At 40.7% G+C, this 21589-nt stretch overlaps 1 protein-coding gene across 10 annotated transcripts in view; it reads left to right on the top strand.

Annotated features, from left to right (window-relative positions):
- The window catches only part of ptprsa (protein tyrosine phosphatase receptor type Sa), a 257348-nt gene that overhangs the window by 230442 nt on the left and 5317 nt on the right, over nt 1-21589 (top strand). For all 10 annotated transcript variants that reach the window (XM_042515634.1, XM_042515641.1, XM_042515661.1 and 7 more), the window contains 8 exons: nt 1258-1433; nt 3640-3759; nt 6609-6763; nt 7663-7948; nt 12330-12508; nt 12920-13046; nt 13207-13332; nt 18510-18664. In XM_042515634.1, coding sequence (XP_042371568.1) covers nt 1258-1433; nt 3640-3759; nt 6609-6763; nt 7663-7948; nt 12330-12508; nt 12920-13046; nt 13207-13332; nt 18510-18664 — 1324 coding nt within the window. The remainder of the gene's footprint in view (nt 1-1257; nt 1434-3639; nt 3760-6608; nt 6764-7662; nt 7949-12329; nt 12509-12919; nt 13047-13206; nt 13333-18509; nt 18665-21589) is intronic.

Raw genomic sequence — 21589 nt, forward strand, 5'->3', positions numbered from 1 at the left:
ATGCATTTGGTGCATTTCTCCTGTACTTTGAGCTGTCCAATCATGATTCAATCACCCAAGACTCATGTCAATACCAGGTGTAAATAGAGCCCCTGAGTCTTTGGATGCAAAACAGTTTGTACCACGACAACACCCTGATTCCTTCAGATCTGAGCTTAATGATGGGTTTGTATCTCTTATGACGAGACTAAAGGCTTATAGTTACACTGCTATGTCACTTTATATCACAAGCAGTCTTGATGACACCTTGCTGTTACCCGTGCGTCTTAGCTTTGAAGTGTTGTGTTACTGCTACAGACACATTAAAGGTTGCCACAGAATACATATATGCAGTCAGTGGAAGCAGGAGTTTACGATAGAGCTTACAAGCGCTATATACACCATCCTTGTCATTAAAATGTTTCCAGTACACATTTTGTCTACCCCGCAATGTGGAGGCGTTCCTTACGGCTAGATTTAGTGGACCAGTGTGCAACGGAGCACGGTGGCTGGCTGATAGGGATGGTAGCTGGATCTGCCTTCTGGCTGTAGCGGATGAGTGGCTGATTTACTCCACACTATCATCCATCTACAAGCACACTCCTTCTGTGGTGGTGGTGGTAAATCAGATGTAGGCTGCTACAACATCTCTACAGAAAACCTAGGCAGAACAACAGAAGTAGAAAAAGAACAGTAAGAGCAGTGCATGAAGCTGTGACTGTGAGGCTGCATTTGAATCTATTCAAATTGAACTGTTTCCTTAAGCATTGTTGTAGCAGAGGGGGAAAAAGGCTGTTAGGCTGTTTCAAAATTGAATTTTATTTTTTGTTATGTCTTAAAACATTATTTTCAAAACAAGCACTAAAATCTCATAAGCAAGAATAATACCGAGAATATTTCAAGTCCCAAAAGCTCATACAATCGGCTGTATCTTAAGACAATGCCACTGCTCCCCGAACGATTCAAAAATTTTCTCAGCCAATTTTCACTTGTTTCAACAATAAGAAGTGCGAGAACTCATTACATAAGCAATTTACTTGTTTTTCCAATCTAGAATCTTGACACCTTCATTGATTGGGAAACAGGGTCAGTGTGTGTGAAAACTGGGAATTATCAAGGCAGATGGCACTAAACAAAAGGGTGCAAATAACGAGTAATGTAAAATAATGAAAAAGTCTTATAGACCAAGGCAGAAAATAGATTAAAAGAAACTAAAAGCGATCAAAAGTAGAATGTTTCACCTCTTAACATGTTTTTTTCACTGTGGTCTTCGTTAAGGTATCACAGGTAGTGACTATATCAACGCCAACTACATTGATGGCTACAGGAAGCAGAATGCCTACATCGCCACCCAGGGTCCATTACCAGAGACGTTTGGGGACTTCTGGAGGATGGTGTGGGAACAGAGAGCAGCCACTGTGGTCATGATGACCAGGCTGGAGGAGAAGTCACGGGTAAGTCTGCTCAACCACTTTTTAGGTGGATGCTGGGCACTATTTTTAGCTTCTTTCTTTTAGTTACTTTTGAAAGCTCCAATCTAGTGACCCCCTGAACTACTTTAAAAATGTATCTTTTAGATAAACCTTAAAAATCAAATCACTGGTTCACAAGACCAAGTACACGAACCAGCTGATAAAATGGCTCAACTTTGCATTGATTTCCCAGTTCACACCTGGATGTCATCGGTAGGTAATCAGACTTCATTTTCCTGAGATGGATTGATTTTAGAGAAGTGCAGAAATTTGAATGGGGTTCTGAAAGCAGCAGGCAAACCTGATAAAATAGAGAGTTAACTCGAAAATGGTCTATCTGTGCATCTTATAAGGTAGGCTGCGTATCCACTGAGAGTATCTTGGCTCTCGTTTCTCTTTTTATTTGTAGTGAAAACGACAAGCTGTTGCATGTTCCCTACAGCACCAAGAGCTTAGCAAGTTTTTAGTGCTCAGAGTGCACAGTGCAGGAAGCTAAAATTACATTTTAAGCAACCGAGTGTCACTGAGTTTTTGCAGTACTTGTGACCAGTGCCTCCCACGACCATCTGTTGATAGTGGAAGTTAGAGGAAAAAGTGCATGGAGAGCACAGTGGCTTAGTCCCAGTAGAGAGAAATGAGATGCCAGGGTGTGATCACACTAGTCCACTTTTGTCTCTCTCCTTTAATACTTTTATGTTCATGGGATGTGGCCGCAAGGTGTGCAGAAAGTGTGTTTATTGAAAGTTATTGAAATGGGGCTGAGCTTGGTGTCCTTAAGGTAAGAAAGAACACTCTCCACATTTACGAACAGTCCGACTTTTTTGAGTTGTGCCTATGATTTCAAGACTTTTGTTAGCCAACTAGCCCTAGCAAAAAACAGAGAAAGATTCATAGTAGGAAGGCAACAGCTGCACTTTACAAGCAAAAACTGCATGATTAAAAATGAAAAAATGCTTCAGAAAAATTTGCAGCTGGCATAGTGAATCAGTAGAAAGCACGTTGGCTCTTAGGTGTTTGACAGTTGGATATCAGCTCTGTTTGCCCGTAATGACAGGTAGTCATTACGTAAACAAAGTGACTGTCGTATGATCCATTTTTCTAAATTATGAGCTGAAAATGCAGGCAAGTGCTTCAAAAAATATAATAAAGCCGAGTGGTGTCAGTGCACCCTTAGAATAGATCTAGATTGTATCCTTGGACTCCTGGACTTGTCTAGATGTCAAAAAGCCAACCACGATGTTTCAACCTGTCAGCTTGAACCTGTGTTAACATTAGGCTCACTCAGCCCAGGTGTCTCCGTTCATTATCCCTCCCTCTATCCCTTTTCAATTGTTTACCTATCCTCCATCCCGACATGCGCGGTTCTCTCCTGTCAAACGTGATCAGGATTAGCGGGCAGTAGAACTTGAGTGTCAGCTCAAGCAGGAAATGGGAGAGAAAGCTGGAGCGCAACACATCTCCCTAGCTAGCTGTCACTTCTCATCTGATGTCCGCCGGCGCGTCACACCCCATATTGAATGAATCTTTATTAAGTGAGCTGACAGGGGAGGGATGGGGGGAAGCAGGTGTTGTCTTTCCATATATTCTGTAGAACCAGTGAATGAAAGCCAGCTTGAAAAAAAAAAAAAAAAAAAACAGGAAATGATTTCAATAGGAATTTTGCTCCTACTAAAGCATTTAGAGGAAGATACATGATTTTGGCTTTTATTTTGACAGATTCTGAATAAAACATTGTTTGTGAAGTGATAATGTTCCCTAAATTTCATAAAAAAGTTCTGTGCACTGATGTTTTGCATTGCTGGTAAACATTTTAGTTTGAAGACGTGGGGAGGGGTGCATGCAGGATTTGTGTAAAGTTGGTGAAGTTAAGCTGAAAAAGTGAAGTTGCTGTGACATTCCTGGTTACATCTGTTCCGTTTGCATAGTGTTGTTTCTGAGATTTGAAATAGAGAAAAGCTACCCCAGAGTTTCTGTCAACACCGCCTGGAGTTTTAATCCACAGGAGGATTTGCTTTATGAGCGGTGTGTGAGTGTTTGTTATTATGTCAAAACGAGCATGGTTTGAAATTTTCTGTACTGCTACTTTGACATGGGGAAACCTTTCAACAGAATGTAACATGGATCTCTCTCTCTCTCCCTCTCTCTCTCTCTCTTTCTCTCTCTCTCTCTGTCTCTCTCTCATTTTCAGATTAAGTGTGACCAGTACTGGCCCAGTCGTGGCACAGAAACCTATGGCATGACCCAAGTGACCCTTTTGGACACTATAGAATTGGCCACTTTCTGTGTCCGCACGTTCTCCTTGCACAAGGTAGGATGATTTCTCTCTTGCTCCCACACCCATATGTACACCATCACTGTCTTCTCTTTGCTGTTTTACAGTAATACATAACAAACCAGCAATGAGAGAAATAGAATTATTAAGTGGACAGTGCATGTACAATACAGCCATTGCTATCAAATTGGATAATCATAAAAAACAGTAACAACAACTTCAATGTCTGGCCAGTAAACACAGAGCCAATTCATGGGTCACATGTTGTAAAAACACAGAGTTTACATAGGCAGTCAAAATGATAGCATTAACTGTTTTTCCACTGGATGTAAAGGTATCTTGTATATCGAAAAAAAAAAAAACCTTTGTCCGCATTGTCCTTCCAGTCCATCCCTTTTACCTTGTTCAGCTCTCTCTCCCCTCAATAGATCATCTGTTTATGTGCGTCTGCCAAATTGGAGCACTTAGGTAAAGTGAGCAGAAGAGAAACTCAATATACATAATTGGCAGACTGCTCTCATGCTTCTGTGCCCACACACACACACACACATTTTAACACTGAAGCACACAAGCAGATACAGAGTCTGCACACAGATGAAAACATTTTTAAGATGAAGCATTTGCACGTGCAATCTCACATGCACACTCATACTTCTGACATACTTACATAAATATGAAACCAAGCACAGATACACACCTGCAGATATGAATAACAAGCAATGAAGAGCACCCATTGACAGACACTCACACAGATAGAAACAAAGAAAGAAACACCAGCACATTTACATACAAACTCACTCTCACTTACAGTCTTATGCACGTTATGATCATGCAAACATAAGCGTTGTGTAAAAGAGATATGTGAAAGACATATAGCAGAGAACCTGCCACTGAAAAGATTAGACATTTCCAAATTTTTCCTCTTAACTAGATAGCCCCATGCTTAAATCACATCTGACTTTGTAGGAGTGTCAGTGGAACAATGATCACCAGGGCAAATCAGTGACGGTAAAGATAGCAGCATATCAGCAGCCACGGTGCTTTAAAGCTTGCTGGTTGACATTCAGGGCCATTTACATCCTGCCGCTCTCAGCCTCCGTCAAACCCACCGATAGCATTCTTTTTCTATCTATCGTCTCCCTCTTCCTTATAACTGCAGCAATTGCTGTGATTTCTCACTGAGCTGTTCTCACTTTATATCTCTGCGAAAAAATGCCGTGTTGAATTTTTGTGAAGTATAAGGCAGCAGAAGCTGGCACTGCACCGACGTAAACATACACACAGTGCATCTACAAAGCAGCCACCGTTGTACCTCTCCATATGCATGCGTGTCCTGCAGTGGATCCAAATTGTGTTTACAGATAAATCCTTAACCAAAAAATATGACATTTAAATAAAACCAGCATCCAAGCACCAACCACATCCATGCAGCCTGCCTTAGCTGCAGAAACAGGGAATGTCCAAAAGAAAATAAAGGAAAATAAGATTTAGGTCAGTTTGCTTTTAATTACCACACTCATTTATTCATTTATTCAGCAAGGGAAAAATTCCCTCTGTCAGGGAAGCAGAAACACGGCATTGAAATGCAAACAGTACCTCCATTAGAGGATCTTCGGAGAGGAGAGGAGGACTCTCTCTCTTTTTCACTCCCTCTCTCTCTCTTTCTTCTTATCCTTCTCAAAAACCTTCCTCTGGATCCCAGCTTGTATCTTTGATGCGTTGAGCATCGAGTTTGAGGCAGCAGCTGACAGACGGCTGTGTAATGTGGGTGTTTGCATGTATCTGTAGATGTTCTGAGCAGCAGCAATATGAGAGCAAGAAGAAATAATACCTGCAGTGTTCAATATAGAAATGATGGTAGTTTGTATATTATAAGTTCATCTGATCAGTTCATCAGAAAATTATGCTCTCTTAAGCAACACTGAAACCAAAAAAATCCATTTTAAGTTTAGAAATTTAGTAGTTTTCAAACTTCAGCGAGCACAGAATCATTGCTTCATTTATATAGGTTACAATATAAATTTCATCACAGTTTTTTACTGATTCAAGCATAACATTTTATTAAGATATTGTTAATGCACAGTTTTTATTTCAATCATAACACATGCCCGTCAAGCTTGTTAGTAGGCATGTGCATCAGTTGTACAAATGAACATAAGCAAAGGTAAACCAAGGCATCTGCCTGTGCACACATGGAAATTTAGGAGATATTTAAGAGTAACTTTTATATTTTTCAACCTGGAACCTGTTTCACACATTTTTGTGTCTAAGGAACTAATGGAGACAATACACTTTTGAATTTGTTCATTATTGAGCAAGAGGACTGGAGCCGTCAGCAACGAAACAGTCTGCATTATAGCATCAATGGGCAAATGTGCACCATCAATTTACATCCACTGAAAGTGCTTGTTTTTCCACCGATAATCTCAGATTGTTAATACATTTGTCTGACAGCATTATGGAAAAGATCATAAAATTATAGACAATTTTGTTAAAGAGTAATATTCTTTCTCTTTAACCAGAACTGCCCCAAAAGTGCTACTGTCAAACCCACCAGACACAAGCGTCCAGGTTGTAGAAAAACAAAGTTACCCTTTTAAGGCTTAGAGAGGTCTTTGTTTTGAGGCAAAGTATTTATGCTGTAAACAAAATTTGGGGTTGAGTGGTAAGGGGTAAGGTGATTTTACCAATAAAGTTAAATAAAACACTCTTGAGACAATAATCCTTAAAATGAATTGTAAACCTACAACAGCCACGTAGCAAAAGCAGCACATACAGTATATTCCATTTTGGTTTATTTTTGTTATGACAAAATAAATCCAGTTGGTCGGACACTCTAAACAAAACTCAACCACCATATCCAACCCCACCTTTCTCTTTTCCAGAACGGCTCCAGTGAGAAACGGGAGGTTCGTCAGTTCCAGTTCACGGCGTGGCCTGACCACGGAGTACCAGAGTACCCGACCCCCTTCCTGGCCTTCCTCCGTAGGGTTAAGACCTGCAACCCACCTGATGCCGGACCCATCATCGCCCATTGCAGGTCAGTGGCAGCTTTTTGTTGTTAGGGGTGGTTGAGGTACTCTTCTTTTTTATTGCTCTGTGATCCAAACTGTTTTTAAACTTTTATGTAAACTGGAATTTCCACACGAAAGTGGGACAGTTTTATGTCCCCCTGTGGTTCGTTTGATGCCACTAAAATGAAGCCGAACCCCACACATGGACGAACAAAATGGCAGAGCTCCTGTGTGGCTGCTATTATACATTACATAACACACATTATACAAACACACGCTCTCTTTCTTTACCAGATCCTTCATCTTTTCTTTTCTCCATTGGTCACATCATCTTTCTTTTTAAAGCATCCCTTTTTTTCTCTGCTTTTATGCTCTCCACCTCTGTCTCTTTTTTCCCTCCCCGTGAAAAGCCTCACAGTAATCCCTTCCCATCTTTTTTGCTTCTCCCTTTTTTGCTCCTTAGCCCTTCCTCCTTTTACAAGCAATATTTCTCAAATGGCTTATTCAAATTGAAACCTTCCCTTTTGTCAAGATAAGAAGACTTTGCTGAGTCCAAAGCACTACACAATAGAGCTGAAATTTGACAGCTTGCTTCGCTCAGTCTCCATCACTGTCCTCTTGTTGTTCTGTCTGTCATTTTTAGTTGTTTCTGTATTTCCTCTCAAGCTTTCACTATATCTCTCTGTTTTCCTCTTTCTCTCATTTAAGATGCCACAACAAATCTACAAGCCTCACTGGACATGCATAATCTTTTAATTCTTTTAATCGTTTTAATATTTTAGGAGGTAGAAGAACATTAAATTACACACACAGCACCCTTCGAGAGTAAGACCCTAGAAATAACAGCAAGGAAGATAATAACCTCTTCTAAACAACCCAACTAAAACATACCATTTTTCTTTTTTCCCTTTCCCTCCTCCTGTAGTGCGGGTGTCGGCCGGACAGGTTGCTTTATCGTCATCGACGCAATGCTCGAGCGCATCAAGCATGAGAAGACGGTCGACATTTACGGCCATGTGACGCTGATGCGCTCGCAGCGGAACTACATGGTGCAGACGGAGGATCAGTACAGCTTCATTCACGATGCACTGCTGGAGGCTGTGGCCTGCGGCAACACTGAAGTGGCTGCCCGGAGCCTCTACTCCTACATCCAGAAGCTTGCCCAGGTGGAGAGTGGCGAACACGTCACTGGCATGGAGCTAGAGTTCAAGGTACAGGAAATGGAGCAGTTTCCTTATTAATGTGGTGGCTTTTTTTAATGTGCATTGCTATATCTGAAATAACAGGGTTACAGAGTTTACTATCTATCCCTGTCTTATTTTGAGCAATGAATCATGTTTGTCACAATAGTTTTTCACAGGTGACCCCATTTTGAGTTTTGACAAAGACAGGTACCAATTAACATAGCAAATGACAGCTCAAAAGCTCACCTTGCAGTTTGAGCTGACCTAAAGCCAACACCATTACAATGTTCATTTCAGATCAGAAATAACACACGTTTTAGATACATGTCTAAACTGTCTTTATTTGGACTTAATCATAACTAAAGACATCAATTCTAACTTTGGCTACATTTTGTCACCTTGTCTTAGGAAACCGTAAGCCTTTTAAATGCAGCTGGCTGCCAGTTTTATCTTCTGAACAGTTATTTTGGATGCAAATCCAATTTCTTCGCCTCTATTTTTATTTTTTTGCTCATCATCATTATTTGCTGTGCACCTAATTGTTGGTTGCAGCAATAGCTTTTTGATTTATGATCATGCATTTCTTTGCATTTTGATACTCTAACAGAACGTATGGTGGTTCTTGACTAGTAAATGCATTTCTGGCAAGAAACAATGATATTAAATAGGGAGACTGGGGAAGACATAACATGGATGATTCCTGTAGCTGATAGGGGGAACTGGGAGAATATAATTTCAATCAAGTAAAGATGCGGTTTATAAAATGCTTATAGCTCAGACAAACTGAGTTAGGCATTAGACAAGAGGCATGTTGTACTCTTCGTTCAGCTTGTTGCTCATACAGACATGATTGAAACAGAATGAGCAAAGCCCCAGGTAAGCAGAATATAGAATCACAGTCTTATTTACAAGGCAGCTATTTGTCAGTTTATGCTGTTCAAGTAATATAATCTCAGATGGACTAGAAGGCGCATTTCTTCTTTTATATTTAGCTTCACTTCAATAGCTTAATCACCATGATACTCACCATTGGATTTTTTATCTTTTAAGTTAGAAAATGGAAATATTGAAGCTCTTTACTGTTTGGCCCCAATGTATATTTTGGAGGATTTGGAATAATATGCTTAAGCAAAGTTGGGTTTAATCTAGCGCGCAAAAGACAAAGCATTTGGCTGGAAGCAGCATGGATTTGAGTTTAGGTTTGAAAATGAAAGAGTGTATGCTTCCTTACAGAAACCCATGACGAAGCAGGAGGTGAGGATAAACAGCCAGACACAGTGTTTACATAGATCTACATTAGAGATCTTAACAATCATCAACTTATAAACTCACCTCAGCTTTGGCGCTCCAGTCCGTATCTGCTGACCTTGAATTGGACACACGCATACTCTGAAATCATCCATCATCTTCCCATCGCCATTCACCAACGCGGCCCCCCTGCCAAGAAACAATAATAGTGCTGGTGTGTTTCGACCTTTTTTTTTACTCACTGGCGTACAACGGTGATGGAATCTCCATTGCCATCTGTAACAAGGATAATGCTGAGCTGGCGTCAGGAGTCAACTGGGGATTAATAACGTCCGCGCTACAGTCAGGATAGAGAAGAGAGGTGTGTTCAAAGAGGGGTGGGGGAGCTGAGTAATTAATACTTGATGATGACAAATGGAGGTGGATGGCAGGGCAAGTGGAGGGAGGAACGTTTGGCTAATGAACAAAGGGAAGACTGTATGCTAACTTGGCACTAAGGAAGTGATTTGACAGAATGCTGCACTATAGGGATGGGTGGGAGGGCATTGTCGTCCTCAGGTGGGAGATGGTGTCTTGCAGAGATAAGCTGTGACTGGTGGGATTCATAGGAGTTCAGCAGGGAGGATGAACAGAGAAGAGGGACTTGTCATGCAGTTGTCAGACGAGCACTTTCTGGCATATGTGTATGAATAACAAGCATGTTCGGGGAAAGATTAATGCACAGAAGACGCTTGGGCACATAACACACATGCCAGAGAAGTATTCAGCAGCATACAGTACACGGATTACAAACAAAAGGAAAAAGGCAGGAAAAATACTAATGGAAAATAGCAAAAGAATGATTTAGAATTCAGCAGCTTAGAGTTTTAATTGGGATCCAGGTATAAGGAGACAAATATGCTCTTCGGTTTTAAATATAAATAACTGACGGTCTACAAGAGCTTCTGGAGGCGTTTATGGCATTGCAAAGCATTATTAAACATTTATTGTTTAAGGGGTTCAGGGCTGCCCCTAATGCTCCAAAGCTTCAACTGTTGCCATGGTAATTAAGGTCAAAATCAGTACTCAAATGCTCAGTTTTTCTTAACCTTGAACCCCAAATAGCTCATAGATTAAGAAGCAGATTGATTAGTAGTTGTTTTATTGTTCCATATGAGAATCAATTTTTTTTTAGATTTTGAACTTTGAATTTTTGGTAACCAGAATGGAAATGGTTTCATGTTGGTGGAAAGGTTTACAGACTTGCTAGAAAGATGACAAAAAGTTTTACAAACATGATCCCCAAAAAGTCAAGCACCAGATATGCCAAAAGAAAATGGCATATCACAAATCTACAAACAGCACAACCAGAAAACTACCTGAAAACTGTAAAGTACCAGCTCAGCGGTTTTGCAAAGCATTATGGTTTCTAGCTCTATTGATACTGCGACCTGCATGCTTAAGTGGCTGATTGGCACTTTACCATCCTCCCCAGCACTCCCGGATATTTCAATCAATCACAAATATTTCTCAACGAAGCTTGAAACTGGTATTTGGGACAGCCCTTTCAGGGTTATGGCTGGGGCAGGTTAGGATTATCATAATCACAGTTTTGTAAGCCCCATGTTGTGACACCCAATATGATTATCCCTGTTGTGGTGAAACATCCCTAATGTACATCAGCTCTTACCATGCAAGTGAAAAAATAGACTGTACTATAAATGGGAAAGGAACTGGCAACCATGACCAGAGAGTACCCAACAGTAGGTGCTTCTCCGTCCTGTTAGATGACAGGTTGCCAGCTTTGGCTCCATTCCCCACACCCTCTGCAGTGTTTGGTGGCGTAGCTGAGGGCCTCTTTAGCACTGCCAGGCCACCTCGAGCCTTTCCAGGTGCCTTTGTGAAACACAGATCAAAGGGAGGACAGTAGCAAGGGATGAAGGGAATGGAGGAAGAGAAGGGCTGGACAGACTCCAAGTGGCCACTGACACAGTTTTAGTGGCGCTATAGGAAATTTAGAGGGAAATAAAGGGCAATGCTCTAAAGAAAAATAAAAAATGGTAAGTTAGGCCTTGTACACACTGAGATTCAAGGAGAAACACTTTTACTTTGTGCATTTCAACAACTGCTGGGAGACAAGAAGTCAAGGAAATAAATCTGCATTCCCACCTACTTTTTAGTAGGGTCATTTTTATCCTTTTCTCTCCTCCCTCCCTGCGATGCAGCCGGTGTCTTCAGTGTGCCACGCTTCTGTCTGTCTGAGCGGGGCCCTAGACAATCTGATTAGGGTGTCTTCCATTTTCAGGCAAACTCTAACAAGCAAACACACAACCACACACGCATAGATGCTTTGTTGAGACATTGAAGCCGCGAGGAGGCGATCATAAGACTTGCTGACCCACAAACTCCCACTGAGGTCCCTATGACGATGATGATGTAGCAGCTCCGCTTTTCATTTTGATCATTATGCTGTGTGTGTGTGTATGTGTGTGTCTGTGTCTGTGTCTGTGTGTGTGCGTGTGTGTTTGTCTTTCTGAGCATCCCTTTGTGAGTCTACGTTTTATGCACACATACAACACTGCCATTATCAAAGGCACTGGTGACCCACTTTTAGACGAGTTTTCAGTTTCGTGCAGACTTGATCCAGAGGCTTGTTAGTCTGGGTGTGTGGCATATTTTCCATCGTTGCATCTGACCCTGCAGGACCCCACAAGTTGCAAAAGTGGATTAAGTTTTTGAATTGTCGTCCAATAAATATATTCTTGATAAACAATGTCCCTTTGAAGCTGTGTCATCATCAGCAAAGCAGATTAGATTGGGTTGGCTTTATTACTTTCTGTCATTGATATACTCTTCTCTTTATCTGTCTTGCACCTGTCCGCCCTCCCACTACTCCTCATCTTCCCATCTCTCCTCCTTTTATCATCCTCTGCTGCTCTTCCTTCCTCTTTTTCTCTTTCATGTCTCTTCTTTCCTTCGTTGTAACAACCGTGGCTTTTGCCATTTCATTCCCTCTTCCCCTCACCACTGTACTTTCTTTTCATTGTCTTTTCATCTTTTTCCTCCTCCATACCTTTCATTCCCACGTTTCCTTTCCTTTTGCATTTTGTTGTACCTCACCCCATTTCTGTGCATTTCTTCCATCCATTCCAACATCTATCCCTCCGTCTTTTCCCTCCAGCGTTTGGCCAACTCCAAAGCCCACACGTCGCGCTTCATTAGTGCCAACCTTCCCTGCAACAAGTTCAAGAATCGACTGGTCAATATCATGCCCTATGAGACCACACGCGTCTGCCTGCAGCCAATCAGAGGCCTGGAGGGATCTGACTACATCAATTCCAGCTTCATTGATGGATACAGGTAAAAAGAGGGTGAGATGGAAGGATACATGCCAGCAGGAGGCATGTGACAGGAAATATCTTTAATTTTGCAAGACATACATTTAATCCATTTTTTCTCTCTTAGAGGTTTAACTTAAAGATACATTTGTAAGGAGAAGATATAGGAGATAAGTGAACTGGAGGTACTATTTAGATGTGAAGGAAAGATGCCTAACACAAACTGCAGATATATATGCACTGCATTTCGTCTTCACAGTCCCCAGGTTAACGTAGTACTCCTAGTACTCTAAAAGCCATCACTCAGTCTTTCTAAAATGTGCATGAAGTATTAGTGTTATTCCCAGAAACTGCATCAGCTGTGTTAAAAATGGTGCTGATTAATTATACAGTCCAAACTTTAATGGTTTAAATGTGGTTTTACTGTATTCAGGCAACAAAAAGCCTACATTGCCACGCAGGGCCCTCTGGCAGAGACCACAGAAGACTTCTGGAGAATGCTCTGGGAGAACAACTCTACTATTGTCGTCATGTTGACCAAACTGAGAGAGATGGGACGGGTAGGACATGAACGCTCATGACCACAAATATTTGATTTATGTTTTTTTTCAAACCTTTCTTTTGCAAGGTTTCAAATAGTCAAAACAAAATAAAATGAGAAAAACAAATCACGAATAATTCTCAAAACATTAACTAACTAATGGTTATTTGCTCAAACAGGAAAAGTGTCACCAGTACTGGCCAGCAGAGCGCTCTGCTAGATACCAGTACTTTGTGGTTGATCCCATGGCGGAGTACAACATGCCCCAGTACATCCTTCGAGAGTTCAAGGTCACAGATGCCAGGGTAAGACACGGGATTGAGTGTAGATTGAGTAGGCTGTGAGGTGGGAGTAAGAAATTAAGACCAAATAGACTTCATAGAATAGTTGGTAACAAAAATAGTAAACATTGGTTTGGGAATGTAGTGATATTGAGAATAAGGTTTAAAAATGGAATATTGATATCATGTTTATAATTCACATATATGATATTATATGTGTGAATGTGTAAATGTGTAAATAATGCGCTTCTGAAAACATTTCTTTTTCTTTCTGTTGTGACTTTGTCTCCCTCCCAGGTTGTATTTTCATTGTCTATCAAGTGCAGTTGCTCCTTTTTGTGCTTTTATACAGTTATGGTCACAGACTCTCTGCACCTCCTGACACAAGTCTTTTGAGTGTAATTAATTTACCAAAAAAAAGCACAAAAACCCCACACAAATTAGTTTTAATTAGTGAAATGAATTTGACTGATAGCATTATATTATAGTTATAATTTTAAAATCTTCTATACGTGTTGCAATAATATTTTTGAAGTGAAACCTTTTGTCCACTATTACTGTGAAGTTAAGATCTGACATTCTGCCCACCACATTATTCAGTAGTTTCTTCAGAAAAAGTTTGGGAGATATACATGAAAATGAGAGGAAAACAATGTATGTGCTGGGTAACCTCTGTTTCTTGGTTGGTTTGATATAACCTGTAAAAAAAATTATGGCATCGTGACTTCAACCTAAAATATCTCTCAATGTGTTTGTTTTGAGTTGTTGTCAATCTTAAACATCAGCAGTAAATATGTAGCTTCCACTATCAGTTCCTACGATTTACAGAGCAATGGGTTCTTTAAAGAGTCTACATTTTATACTGGCATTCAATAGTCATACAGACCAGTGTGTTGTTTATGAATAATAATACAATATAAAGAGACATCATTTTCACAGCAGTCTCAAAAGACTAGAATGCAACGCTGTACCAAATTATGCTGTAATTTCCAGAATGGCGCTGGTGAGCCGCCCTTCACTGGACTGTGAGAAATGTAGGAGACTAAGCAGGTTATGACAAAATAGGTCACGTAAACACAGAAAAATCAAAAGTAGATCATGTGTTGTCCTCAGAAGTCCCTAAAATGTCTCTGATATTGTGATTTCCTCTGTAGTTAGATGCATTTCCCTACACAACACTATCACGATAGAGTTCACAACCAAGTGACTTTTCTTTTCCTGAACTGTTGAAAGCAAACTCCACACTGCGTTACTGTACTTATCTTTTTACCTCAGGAGTTCTTTTTTGGGTCCAATTAGGTCGGACAGTTGGAAGCAGCAGCAGCCGAAATAAAACTTTTCTCTCTTTGCCAAACAGACTAACATATCCAGTGATTTCCCTGGTGGTGTGGCAGCTAGTTAGCAGTCATCCCGTTGGTATTTAAATAAATAAATAAATAAATAAAACTTGGTAATAACAATACATTATATATGCACACACACATACGTATACACACAGCCACTTATACCCAAACAGACACACTATATTCACAGTGTGTTGAAACTATTATGGCATCGCCACATACAGTACAAACACACATACGCACACACTTTTTTCTTTATACATAACCCTGTGCAGTGTGCAAAATGCCTCTCTTAATGGGCTCCTGCACACACACACACAAACACAAATGTGCACACAGGCTTACTTTCTCCATGCTAATTTGCTGTTCTCGACCCAAATATACTCACTCATGCACACACACACTTTTGTATTGTTAATATACCAGGACACATGCATTCAACATACAGGTGCACACATAAAACAATGTAATAGAACGGCAGCCAACAGACGTCATTAGAGTTAAAGAAACAGAACAGAGAGAAAGAGAGAGAGAAAACAGTCGAAATACGATATATGGAGGTGTGAGAGTAAAGGTTAGGTTGATATAAATTGTTAAGAGGCATTGTACATGTCACTTTGTGTCGTAGGTTTTTAACCCCATATTACTGACTCTGTATGCTGAGTGTGAGTAAACTGCGTTTAACCTCCACATTCCATAGATTACAGAAATGTACATGCATGCTTATGCGTTTTTACATGTATGGCAAAGAGTGTATGTGCATGTGTGTATGTGTTCGCGTGCAAGTTGCACGCCTCTGCGCAGTAATAGCATAGACTCCACGCTTCAACACTCACATCTAGCGAGCCAGTCACGTATTTAATCACACAATTTGACACGCCGCGTGGGCCCTCAGGTTGTGTGTTAAATTTTCCTCTCTTTTTTTTCTCCTCTCCTCTCTTTCTTCAGCGTGCTTGGGTTATTGTGTTGTTGTCTTTGCCCCTCTTTCACTTTTAATCCCCCCGCTGAGGCAAAAATGTTTTTGAGATGAAAAACAAAGGCGACGAAAGAAAGGAAACATGCAATGCGCCATAAAACAGGAAAAGACACCAGACGTACAAAGACCGTTGGTACACGGAGCTTAGCTTATTAGAATCGCAATCACTGTGTTTGTCAAGTACAATAAATCTACAATAATACATGTTGGTGGCATCGGTGCTAACTGCCACATGCTGCAACACGACTTTAAGAGTACAAAGATTCAAAAGACAGATTATGTAGATCGTTTGACATATAGTAGCCGCAGATGTTGTACATTCAGCATTCAGTCGCCATCTGCATTAAGCATGCTAGCATTAGAGGGGGTGCTTAGCTCATGGCAAAAATCAAAATGAATGAAAAGGAATGTAGCGCAGCCACCATGACAACATCCATGATGAATGTAGAGCCTGGGGTACTTGTTTACATCAACACTTACTGTTAGCTCAATATGATAGATGTTGTTTTTAAGAGCAACAAATGAAGAAAGCTCAAATGAAGGAAATCTATTGTTAGTTTTATGAGGTAATTTAATAATTGTTGTAACCTTTTTTACAGTCACTTTCAAATGAAATGATTAAGTTTTTATAGTCTTTTCTGCATACACAGTACTTACATGATACTTCTTGTGTCCCTATCCATTAATTGTGTTAGTCCCTGGTTCCCAACCTGGGGTCACGACCCCATAAGGGGTCACCAATAAAATAATTATTTTTTTAAGTTTAGATTATTATGTCACATATTACCCTTAAAAAGATCTCACAGGTTAAGGGCACAGTGAAGACCGCACAAGCTCTATTCAGTCTTGAATTGTATAAAAGGTTCTTAAATATATCAGGAAAAAACATCTTTGATGTAATATTCAAAGGAATTAACCTGCTCAAAATGAATCCAAATTGCTCTTTTTACACAAACTTGCATCCGTTGCGATCACTATTTGTTCACTGTTCATTGTTATTTACTCTTAATGTTATCAAATAAATATCCATAAACTATGTCACTTGGTCAGTGGTCATCAGTGTAGGCAATGGTAGAAAAGTGGTTTTTGCTCTGGCCCTTTGCCTGCAGGTCACCCCTCCCCCTCCTCTTTCTCCCCCTCACTCCGTGTCTCTCTTAAGCTTTAACCATCAAATAAAGGCAAAATGCCGTCTTAAGAAAAAACTTTACATTATTTTTATCCAGCAGCCAATGTGTGCAGTCAGTAATCCACATTTGCATAAATCATTCTTTAGAATAGAAAAGCACCTCCACTCGCATGCTGGTTACTTGACAAAACATTGATTTTAGAAGACAAACGTAACTGCTATAATCCATATTTTCAGCGGTATGCTCTCATCAGAGGCATGTAATGCCACCATGAATGTATAAAGTTTTTTCTCATGCGTTTCATAGAGGCAGTGTGCACTGTTGCTTGCAGCTTAGGTTCCAGCCTTTGGAAAGCTGTAGTGAATTAGATACACATTGATTGTTACCTTTCTGTCTTTTTACCAGTTTACTGATTCTGTGCATAAATATTTTTGTTTTTAAATTACCAAGCTGCAATAGGGCTAACATAATTCTGTTTTACCTGTTTTTCATGCTAAATTGATTATATAATACAATTTAGACAAAATTACTCTACCTAATTTTGGAGTGTATAATTCTACACCATCTAACAGCAGGATAACCAAAGGATAAAGTCTACTGGCCAAATGAGTATTAATCAAGTCGTGCCTTTGCCAGTGTGAACAAATGGGAAGAGAATGTGTGAGAATGACGCATAAAGTCTGTCGCACAGAGATGTGAAAAAAACAACTGGAGAAATGAACACCTGGTTGTCTTAATTGCTGGTGGCATCAAGCGGACAGCTCGTCTCAAAAATGCAAAAATTGCTTCTCTGCTCGCTTTCTTGAGAAATGTTTTCTCTCCGAGACAACTTGAAAAGAACTTTCTTTACAAGGACACAAGTATTGACTGTGCATTCTCAGACTCAATGATCAGCGCTCTCAAAATACAGCAGATCAATTCACTTGTCCTCTTGTGATGACACCAGATTGTAAAAAAAAAAAATGTATTTAAATGTTATTGTTTGCATTAGAAGCAATTGCAAGTGCACCACTCACACAAGATTATAAGAATCGATATAAGATTAAATTGTTAAGATTGACATTTTGTCTAGCAGGCTTGTCAGCCTGTCAGGGTTTTTATTTTCAATTTTCATCGTCCAATCCCACCTCCTGCTCCGTTAGTCCCCCGCTCTTGCTTCTTACCTCCATCCATCAGGTCGCTCTATCGATCGCATCTCAGGATTATCCTATTCAACATGGTGTCTGGGAGAAGACGCTTGTCATGGCAGATACACTATTGATTAGCTTTAACTAGGACCTACTCGTGGTGCGCACACACACTCACTCACACACTCAAAAAAGAAACACAACGGGAGAAAATAGAGACAATTGAGTTTGAGGTAGAGGAGCATGGTGGAAGAGGAGAGGACACACTGTTCCTCTGTGATACACGAGTCAGTGTACATTTATTCATCTGTGCAGTGTTGCTTTCATCGTGAACAAAATCAACAGTAAATACTATTTCATTTTAAAGCGACAATAAGATGTTACGGCCTCATAAACGCTTTAGCACTGTTGCATTATCTGCATTGTGTTCTTGAAATGAACCAGAGTGTAAAAAAATCATGAACAAAGATCCTCTCTGACCTTTTTTCCATGCAGCCATTGCCTTTGCCTTCTTTCCTCTTATTGCTCTTTACAAAAGCCTCCTCTCCTGTCTTTGCTCCCTCTTGCTTCTTTACACCTTCTATAATCTCCATCTGCTCTCCTCACTTTCTTTTCCCTGTATTTGCAGGATGGTCAGTCCAGGACAGTAAGGCAGTTCCAGTTTACCGATTGGCCGGAGCAAGGCGTGCCCAAATCTGGGGAGGGATTCATTGATTTCATCGGCCAGGTGCATAAAACCAAGGAGCAGTTTGGACAGGATGGACCAATCTCTGTCCACTGCAGGTAACAAGTCTCATTGTCATGTATTGCCATATTTTCTTTACTGCACAACATTATCATTCCAAGATCCAAAATGCATGTTTGTTTTTCCTTTAAATATTAAGGTGTCTTGAAAAGATGGGTGTGATTAGCCATATTTCCAGGCACTGCAACTTCTTCACCTGCACTCCAATGACTCGCTTCCCTTCTTAAAGGAGAAAGAAGTCTTTAAGTATCAAGACAAGATTAAATCAATTCTTAAGATTGTTACTGTTTTTGCAGCACTGCATCTCCTGTGGTGCAGCTCTAACAGCATCATCAGATACGATCCCTCCTCACCTTTTTGCCACCGTGGTACACTACCTCTGCACCTCGACAGGCCCATCTCCTCCATAATTGATAAGGCTTAGATGCAGCTTGGCATTTCCAAAGAGGAGGCACATGAAATGATATAGCCATTTTTTTGGTTTTTATGATAGCTTCGTGATGCATTTTTATCACCTTGGCTGTAACTTCCAAGGTAACCTTCATTATTAACTCGACATGCCGGACTCAGGAAGAAACCTATATTTGGTGGTGGTCAACACCAAGGCCTAAGATTTTTCTTATTCATCAATAGACCTTGAGTGGGCTCCATCAGAAGTTGTTGCCTTACACTTTAGGACAATGAACATATTTGTTTGGTATGCTCTGCAAGACTAGTAAAGGTTAAGTAAACTAGTAAAGTGTTTGATCTGTTATACGTGTATTTCTTTCATGGTTTGGCATTCAAAGCTTTAAGGATACAACTGTTCCTTTAAATGTGATCATGTCAACAAAGGTGTTAACACACCGAATAATTCCCTCGCTGTCTCATAAACACGGTTTACTCTTGGAACAGATAAGGTGTCACTTTTTCTCCACATCTCTATCGCACAGGCGCCATGACATCATCAAATATAACATCACCTCTCCAGTATTAAAAAGCAATGATGTCACCAGCCATGAAATGGCCCCCTGGGAGTTGTAAGATGTGTCAGGGAAGCTCCAATAAGTCTGAGTTATTCCTTCCTTCTATGGGTCCTAAGAGTTATTGGAGGGGGAGAGAGCTGTCTTAAAGTGAAAGGATCAGTTATTGCAGGAGCAACTGCAGGACTGGAGTATTAAACCAGACTGCAAGAGTCACATGACTGTGTTGTATTCAGCTGCCAAATGCACAGTCGAGGCATCATTGACTCATCTCGGTGAACTTTTGGAGCACCATAAGAGGATTAACACAGAGCGTCTGCAGCCTACAGTGTAGTAAATCATTAGAATTTCATGCTGTTAATCGGGTACTTTAGTCACCTGCAGCCCTTTAAAATACTCTTTGGTAATTTTGTACCTTTTTAAACAAGTGGGGGTTTTTTTAAGCGTAGGTGTCACTTCAGGTAAAGGTAGATATCTAAATTTTGAAAGAAGTTTCTCTTGAGTAAAAAAAAAATTAATCTTTAGTTAGTTTCTTTGTCTGTCACTACCATAGCCACCTCCTGCTCCTCCCTATCACCATCCTCCTCTTTCTCCCTCCCTCCTCCTTCAGGCTTTTCATCTCTGAGTGGAGAGCTTATGCCTTCCTTTTCTCTTACTCTTTCGTCTTCTGTCACCGGCCTTCCCCGTCTGTCATCCCTCTGTCTATTTCTTAATCCTCTCTCTCTCTCTTTTCCTCTCTCTCTCTCTCCCTCTCTCTTTCTCGCTCACTCTCGCTCTATCCATCTATCCATTCTTCCATCCCTCTTTTCTTCCCCTCCTACTTCTTTTCTTATTCCTCCTCCTCTCCCCTCCTCCGCCACTATCTAATAGACCCACATGCTTTTTGTCATTAATTGCCTGATTACTTCCTATGAATGGGGACACCAAATCCTCTCAGTCTGCAGCGGCTCGGCGAGCCTTCAGATTTGGGAGAGTCGATCTTCGTGGAGAGAGAGAGAGAGCTAGAGGGAGAGGGAAAGAGGAGCTCTGAGTGAGTTTAAGAGTCCATGTGACAAGCTGTGACCGACTCCCAAGAAGAGGCTTTGGGTGGGCTGAGAGATACTGCGGCATCGGGGTTGGTAGTGGGTGGGTGCAGGTCGTTTTGGTGGTCGTATGTTCTGCATGATAAAGTTCAATAACTGCTGTGTTAGATGTCATTTAATGTATTGTCAAATAATACAAGTCATCTTTTGTCCTAGCACGGTGCCCCAAAAGACACACACAAACCAAAAGTGTCAGCGTGCAGCCATCACTTTCATTCTTCACTCAACAAAATAGCATCGGAGGCTGGAAGGAGCCCAAATAAATCTGTTGTCATATCAATTATTGTTCCATTGGTGAAGTGGAAGTCATTTCACAGCAAAGCAGCTTAGAGAGGCAGCTCTCAAGTATTTCAGGATCTGAGTTAAGACTCGGTATTTCTGGAGAGCAGCAGCAGGCTGAGTTTCTCGACACATGGGAGGGGCTTAATGAGACAAAATGTTTGCTCGCTTGTTTGTGTGCCTGATTTGGAGTGCATCTGTGTGTCCTTGAGGGCTCATTTCATGTTCAACGAGAATGTGGGCGCACATCAAAGTGGATTCACACATGCAAATTGCGTCCTTGCCATTGCCACCATTTGCGTTACCCTGCCGCAGGATTCCTGGCTATCAAAGTTTTCCAACGGTTGACTTTTTTAAACAGTCAGAACTGGAAACTTACAAAGTTGCCCAGTGCAGCTTTAGCTTTGCTGCTTTTAGCAAGCATTTAAGAGGAAATTTAGGATAAAATTATTTAAAGATGACTGTTACTTTGCAGTCTTGGTTAGACCAATGTAGTGGTATAAAGTAACAAAGTGCGAACATGGTAAAAGACTAGGATCCCAGGCAGAGCAAGACAGAGAGACACAAGTTTCCTAACATAAATAAAGATGCACCATTCGCTAGAGATTGGACCAAGTCATTCTTTTGCAAGTCACCAGTT

The sequence above is a fragment of the Plectropomus leopardus genome, chromosome 3 (genome assembly GCF_008729295.1).
Source record: "Plectropomus leopardus isolate mb chromosome 3, YSFRI_Pleo_2.0, whole genome shotgun sequence".
Classification (NCBI taxonomy): domain Eukaryota; kingdom Metazoa; phylum Chordata; class Actinopteri; order Perciformes; family Serranidae; genus Plectropomus; species Plectropomus leopardus.